Source organism: Octopus bimaculoides, chromosome 3, assembly GCF_001194135.2.
Source record: "Octopus bimaculoides isolate UCB-OBI-ISO-001 chromosome 3, ASM119413v2, whole genome shotgun sequence".
NCBI classification, from domain to species: Eukaryota; Metazoa; Mollusca; class Cephalopoda; order Octopoda; family Octopodidae; genus Octopus; species Octopus bimaculoides.
Window position 1 is genome coordinate 166,795,005 of NC_068983.1, and position 8,184 is coordinate 166,803,188.

General features: G+C 36.1%; 1 protein-coding gene across 1 annotated transcript in view; it reads left to right on the forward strand.

The window, feature by feature from the left end:
- Positions 1 to 1,044: 1,044 nt before the first annotated feature.
- The window catches only part of LOC106867326 (muskelin), a 51,920-nt gene continuing 44,780 nt past the window's right edge, over positions 1,045 to 8,184 (forward strand). The window contains exon 1 of the mRNA XM_014912166.2: positions 1,045 to 1,145. Within this exon, the coding sequence (XP_014767652.1) occupies positions 1,072 to 1,145 (74 nt within the window). The 5' untranslated portion in view covers positions 1,045 to 1,071. The remainder of the gene's footprint in view (positions 1,146 to 8,184) is intronic.

An 8,184-nucleotide genomic window follows, 5' to 3' on the forward strand; every position in this document is an offset into this window, starting at 1 on the left:
TGAAAGAGAGAGAGAGAGAGAGAGAGAGAATGAGTGAAGGTGTGTTGTCATGTATATTTTTATGTATGTATGCATAAGTGGCTCTCACACTCACACACGCACACATTATTTTTCATATACACATACATACATAAATACATATGCATACATCTTTTTTGTATGTATGTGTGTGTGTGCATGAGAAAGAGTGTCACTTACACATACATGCAAAAAGATACATACATGACAACACACCTTCACACTCTCTCTCTCTCTCTCACACACACACACACACGTCCACCTTTCACTTTCTCCTCTCTCTCACTTTCTGCTCTCACTTCAAAGCAAACATCACCTTCCAAAGAGGAGTATAGAAATAAAATAAATTTTACGGAAATTCACGAACAATCATATGATCCCATCTGATCGAATTAGACAAGTATGTTGTTTTGAACGAAACTACCAAAATCCCTTCCCCTCTGATGTAGTTGCCTGTCTGCCTGCATGTGCATGTCTTTATTAAGCTTCAGCTATTTACATTCTTGTGTTTGCTAGATAAACGTGTGTGTAATAGGAGACTGTTCCCTATGAAATTGATATCTGAAATTAGCAAAAGAAAAATAAGCTAAATCTAAGACAGACTTCAAGTTAAATAACTTTGTCATAACTTTATTGCTCTCATTAGCGACTTTTCTGAAGCAAAACATTATTTCCCTGGAGGAAAGTAACGAAAACCTTTCAATTAAAATATGACTCAATTTATTCTTGTTTTATATAAAATGTTAAAACCCTTAAACACAAACAACTTTGCATTTATTCCATTTTATTTATCTTTCTGTCTTGGTATATAAAATGTCGTCTGCCAATGGAAGGAGAAGTCACTTCCTGCCTAACTTGACCTTTGTTTAAAAAAATATATGTTCCTGAAAGAATATAAAACAGTGTCTAAAATTATAATGAAGACTATTTTAATATATAAAGATATTTTTAAAGTAGAGAGAAGTTTCTTAAAAGATTTGCAATTATTTTTAACTTATGCGAATAAATAACCTATGAGGAAAGCTTTTTGGTGGTGTGACGGACTATGCCAAGATGGCGGGTGAAAGCCACGTTTTGAAATACACTGTATATAGATGGTCAAGTTACTCCTCAAACTACGTCCCCGAGTGAGTAAAAGGAATTTCTTAATTATACAGCAGGCTTTAAATATCTATTTATGACATTAACATCTTCATCCATATTTATTTTTTCTTGATATAAGCCGTATAGCGTAGCGATATCCTATTACGAAAACAGTTATTTTGAACCGTTTCATCTGTCCTCAGGCGTAATTTCACCGAAAATAATCGTGCTCAATTAATTAAAGTTTATTAATTAGTCACTTTCGACACTTTACATTAATACTAATAATTTTAATATACTTTTAGTAAACTTGCCTTTGTATTTTATAAGGTTTCAATGTCTTTAATTCAAGAAGCTTCTCTCTCCCATGCGTTTCACTTATTTCTGTTTATTTACCTGGCAATATTTTTTAAAAAACTATCAACTCATTCTCTTTCTCTCACTTTTCCATTTAACTTACGTTTTTCTTTCTTTTCCCTCTCTCTCATAAATAAATTTCTTTACTTAGATCTGCTTCCCGGGCTTAATCTTTCATATTTAATGATCTTATTCATTTCTTATTTAACTGCAATAATAATATTTAAAGAAATCCTCTCCAATATTCTCTAAAATTCCTCATCCTTACATGGTGTTCCCAGATATTAAACAACTAAACTACATTTATAAGACGATCTTAAAACATTATTTCCATCAAGTCTTTTATTATTTGTTTTTCATGTTTTACAATATTTTACCTTCTCACAACCTCTTAACGTTGTGTATATATATATATATATGTGTGTGTGTGTGTGTGTATGTATGTATATATGAAAAGTTAAACGCTACAATTTAAAGTAATCGGACGTCTTCAATTCCCTCTCACCAACTTCGCCAAATTCTTGTAGAATTTCTTTGAAGATTGGGTTTTATCGTAAAGAATTATCGACATTCGATTGAATATAATTCTAAGCTTTTATCATGATATTTTATTACAATTTATTATCAACAAACTAACATTTACCAAACTATGTCTTCTTTGATCGGTTCATCCGTCATGTTTTCGGGTGTATAAGTTTCTGTGTAAATAATACTTGATGTATAAATAACAATTATGGGTGCATTCCAACACAACAACAATAATAATAATGATTTCATTTATTTGCCACAAGGGCGAAGGATGAGGGGGGATGGTTTCAGATTTTGGCACAAAGCCAGCAATTTTAAAGAAAGGGTGTTAGTCGACCAAAGTACTTAAATGGTACTCTATTTTATCGACCCCCTACCACTACCGAGGGACGAAAGGCAAAATGTTGACCCCCCCCCCCATCCTCGGCGGGTATAAACTCAGAACGTAAATGAGAAGAAATGCTACTAAATATTTTGTCCGCCGCGTTCACCATTCTACAAAATAATAAGAATAGTTGATTACATAAGTTTGTTTTACTTGTAATTTGTTTTTTGTTTTTTTGCATTTTAAAGACGTGAAGATTTAGCGAGGAAGTATAAAAGTTTCTTCACATATTTGAATAGGATTTCAAAGCCCGCATCCATCACTGCAGGGGTGTCACTTAACTCTTTGAACGAAGACAAGTTTTCATTCACTTGTCAATGACCCTTGTAACACAAAACTAGTTTTGTAATTACCGCTTCGATGCCTATTGTTCTATATCTCAGGTGTCATTGTTATCAGAATTGAAAGTTCAACACACCTTTTACTTGTTTCAGTCATTACACTGTGGCCATGCTGGGGCACCGCCTTGAAGGATTTTAGTCGAACAAATCGGCTCCATTTTTTTTTAGAGCCTGGTACTTTCTCTTTTGCCGAACCTCTAAGTTACGGGAACACAAACAAACCAACACCAGCGGTGTAGCGTACATATATACGCGACAGGCTTCTTTCAGTTTCTGCTTACCAAATCTATTCACAAGGCTTTGGTTGGTCCGAGAGTATAGTAGAAGACAAAGCTGAACCCAGAACCATGTGGTTGAGAAGCAAGCTTCTTACCACAACCACACCTGGAAAATTGGCGTTAAACAGTGGTGATGATGATTTACATATATCATTTAACGTCCGTTGTCTATGCTGGCATGGGTTGGACGGTTTGGCTGGGCATGGCACGCAGGAAGGCTGCACCGTACAGTATTATATGTCCATTACAACCGATCTTACCATTTGGTTCTGCATTAGGGGTTCAATGGAGTGTTAGGTAACAGTTTGATTATGTAACCCTGTGCTCATCAGAGGTAGACGTTATGGAATTGCCTTTTTCTTCTGATTTCATCACAGAAAGATAATTTTACAATTGCCAATCTGTATATCTATTGAAAAAGATTACTGAAAATAATGATTTTCAATTTGACTTTGCTGTAAAAATGATTTTAATGGATATTTTTGGTACACTTTTGAGGTTTTGTATGAGATCTATGAGAAGTGGTGTTTTTTTTAATCATTTTTCAAGAAAAGACACTGTTTAGGAAAATGAATTTATTTATTTCTAATAAGATTAAATTTTGACACCTCAAAAAAAAAAAATCCTTTTTTTAAGCAACATGTGCAATCTTTCCCAAAACATTCTTAACAATGTAATACTGAACATTCACATAGCCAACAAATTGTACGTAATTCATTTCTATATTGCTAACTTGTCAGGGATATTTGTTCATCAGAACGAACCATTTCTTAGAGCAATGTAGGACAAGCATTTAACCCAGACAAGCCAACTCCCTGTCATCCACTTTTCCATTCTTGCATGGATCAAACGGAAGTCACTGAGGCAGGTTTTCTGTGATCAGATACCTTCCCTGTCGCTAACCCTTAACCTATTTGCTAGTAAGGTAACATCACTTCATGGTCTGACATGTTTTTGTGGAAGACTGGAAATGAATAACACCCCTTTTATATAGGTGACCCTTGTTTACAACTGTCATGCAGTGTCAAGATGAGGAGGCACAAGCACGCACACACACGAATAGATGATGAGCTTCTTTTAGCTTTCATCTACCAAATCTGCTGCCAAGCTTTTGACCAGCCTGGAGCTATAACAGAAAACACCTGCCCAAGGTACCATGCAGTGGGACTGAACCCAGAACAAACTTCTTAACTGCTCATTCATTTTCCAGTTGTAGTTATTTTGATTTGAATCACTTTACTGATGCTTTTGAAAATTGCCAGAGTGTCACAGTCATATTTCCCTTTCACATTAAATTTGAAGCTCTGCACTTGTACAAGACACCCAGGGGTATAATGAGGACTTAATATTTTCTTTCAGAAGTTCTGTTTGTTGTTGTTGTTGTTGTTCTGGTTTGTGTACCTTTGTCTAGACATCACATGGTGGTTGTGAACGAGCATTTTCATCATTAAAAGCAAGATTATTCATTTCCAATCTTCAGTGAAAAATATCTGACTATGGGGAAACAGGTGGGGGGTGAAGGTCATCCAGCCATAGAAAACTTGCCTCAAAAACCTCCATCTAACCCATGCCTATATGAAATGATGATGATGATAATTATATTCATGCCTGTGTCTTGAGATTGTGCAATGGTTGTAAGCAAGCATCACCGTCATGCAAACAGTAACATTGTTTGCAGCCAAGGAGAAACATTCTCTTACTTGGCCACAGGAAGGGCAGGCACATCTGGCTGTAGAAAATCTGCCTCAACAAACTCTGACCCGTGCAGAAAAATGGACATTAAAATGATGATGATGTATTTTTGGTGTGATTAAGTGTAGTAAGGACGAAAACAGATATTAGTGGCTTTTCAATTTGCAGAGTAAATTATATTGATAATTTTATTTGTTTGGATTGGAATGTTAAAAGGCAGGAAACCAGTCTTTAGGAGGTGTTTGTAGAGAAAGACAAATAAATTCACAAGAGGAATTACTCTATTGATTTTGATGGCACACACACACACACACACACACACACACACATGTATATATACGGAGAGAGAGAGAGAGAGAGAATGGCTGACAATAACAATGAATGTATTGAAGACATGTAAATAATTTCTACTGATAAAATGCCTGATGTAATTCTAATTGACCTTAGTATTACAATTGAATGAAAGAAACAAAGAAAGAAAGAACTTGTCTGTAAAGAGAGCCCAAACTAATGTATTTATCCTCTTGGTATAAACTGGCATTGTGTTGGTTATGATGATGAGGGCCTCAGTTGACCTGATCAACAAAACAGCCTGCTCATGAAATTAAGATGCAAGTGGCTGAGCACTCCACAGACGCATGTACTCTAAACATAGTTCTCGGGGAGATTCAGTGTGACACAGAATGTGACAAGGCTGGCCCCTTTCGAATTACAGGTACAACTCATTTTTGCCAGCTGAGTGGACTGGAGCAACATGAAATAAAGTGTCTTGCTCAAGGAGTCAATGCACTACCAGGAATCGAACTAGAATCCTTATGATCTTGAGATGGATACCTTAACCACTGAGCCATGCTCCTTCACTGTAAATCTTTTGATATAGAAAGTAACTGATGTGTTATTGTTTTTTTTAAATTCAAGGTGAAGCTGCTGTGCTCTTTCTGGATGGTGGATTCAGCAGAATTGGATGGAGTTAACGTGATTGATGCAACCTGTGTGGTTAGAGAGAGGAGTGTGGATAGGAAGGTGGGGGGGGACCTTCTGGGGAAGAAGGATTGTAAAAACTGTGTTTAGTGTTGAGTGTGGGAAAATGAGACCCAAAGGAGGCTTATTGGGGGAAGGATAGGTGAGGGCATTGAATAGATTTCTATTCAACTTAATTCCCTTTTTCTGTGGTTGGTTTAGAGTGCTACGGTAGTAGATAATTGGAAGCCTAGGTGGGTTAAATAAATGCAGGATCTGGTTTGGAAAAGGAATTGAAGGTGATTAGAATATAGTCTTTTGAATATCTCATTAGAGTTGTGAGGATGAGTCTGGAATTTTGTGTGCAAGCATGTATATATATATATATATATATATATATATATGTATGTATGTATATATATATATGTATGTATATATATGTATATATATATGACATTGTTGCTTAATTAACAGGTCTCAATTCTTTATGATTGAGTGATTAGTGTGGTTTAGAAGTTTGCTTCCCAACCTCATGGTTTCAGGTTTGGTCCCACCCTTAGGCAAGTGTCTTCTACTACAGCCCCAGCCTGGCCAATGCTTTGAGTGAATTTGATAGGCTGTGGAAACTGTGGAGGCCAATTGTGCATATATGCATTTGAATGTGTCTGAGTTTGTCTCCCTATTGGTTGACAACCGGTGTTGGTTTGTTTATGTCCCTGTGACTTAGTGGCTCGGCAAAAAGAGAATAATAGAATAAGTACTTTTTAATTGGTGCCCCAGAATGGCCAGTCCAGTGACTAAAGTAAATAAAAGCTAAACGTTGATATTTGGAGGTAACGAAAGAGGGAGGTGGGGAGGAGTGTGTGTGTGTTGTAAACGTAAGCCAAATGTTGTTTAACCCTAGGTCAACCATTATCATCCTCTAATGCATCCAGAACTCTGAGTAATCCAATCTAGCCTTCCTTCCCTTCTTTTATTTTAAGGGACATTTGGTTGCTGTTTCTAGCAAAACTGATCAAAAGTGTAGCAGCTTCCTTCAGATGTTGATGTGAATAATCCAATCATCAACAAACAAAAAAAAAGCCTTGAAAATAATTTTACACTGAAAGATGGATTTCCTGTACATACATGTGTTCTGATACGTTCACATAGCAACAAATGTAGGGATAAGCAAGTTAGACAGATCAATATACAAAGTATATTGAATACGTGAAATACAAAAAAAAAATGTATATATTTTTACATACACAGAACACAAATGATAAAGGGATTGAAGAAAAGTATTACAAATCCAGCAACTGTTTCTGGGGGCTCAGTGGTCCACAATAATGTTTGTAGATTGATTCCATCATAGGATGAGATGAGCCTCCATCTTCAGGGAAGGGATCTTATATTGGAGGTGTTAAAGGAAAGAAGTTCAAAGATGGAATGATTTTGTGGAGAGCTAAGTGTATTAGAGGGGGGGGGGATTGGGGAGGTATTCAGATAGGGAATAGTGAGAGGAGAAAAATATCAAGAGTGATGGGTTAATAGTAGGGAGTTATAGTAGCAGAGGTGGAAAGTAGGAGGAGGAGTGGAGGGTGTTGTGGGTAGTGTGTGAGTGGTAGTCTATTGTGTTAGTTTGTATGAAGGGTATAGAATTAATGGTTGAGATAGCGAGGAAGGGAATGGCCATTATTGGAGGGAAATAAGTTGGCTGAAGGAGATTACTAAGGTATGTAGAGAGGTATAAGAGAAGATGGAGGGGATGGATAGAGTGGGGGTGAGTTGGTAGTCAAAATGGCAGTGGTTTGTGGGGAGGGAGAGTACCATGGTATGCAGAGGTATATGAAATTGAATAGGGAAGGGGTAGAGGTTGACAGGTTAGTATCCAAAGGAGTGGAGTAGTATTAAGTACTTTTGGTAAGGAGGAGAAATAAGAGGCTACTTATAAGGGTGAGGGGCCTATGAGGGAAGTGGGAGGTAGTGGTTTAGAAGAATTTGGAAAGGCTCATCTCATCCTCTGATGGAATCAATCTACAAACATTATTGTGGACCACTGAGCCCCCAGAAACAGCTGTTGGATTTGTAATACTTTTCTTCAATCCCTTTAATATTCTATGTCATTTGTGTTCTGTGTAAGTCGGACCGTTTTTGTATGTAAAAATATTTACATTTTTTTTGTATATCAGGTATTTAATATATTTTGTATATTGATCTGTCTAACTTGCTTATCCTTACATTTGTTTCTATAACTGCTCAAGTTTAAATCTCTTGAACACTACTAAGTGTAGTCTATAAGGAGAATATCTGATTCTCATCTATGAATTATATACATTCATATATATTATACATATATATTCAAATATGAATTAGAAGCAGCTCAAAGTATATAAACAAAACCAAGCACACCTGTGCAACCGACCCATGAACTAACAACACGCACACCCTGTGTATGTGTGTTCGATTTTGTTTATATACATATATATATATGTGTGTGTGTGTACGTATATATATATATATATATATATATATATATTTGTATGTATATATATATATATAT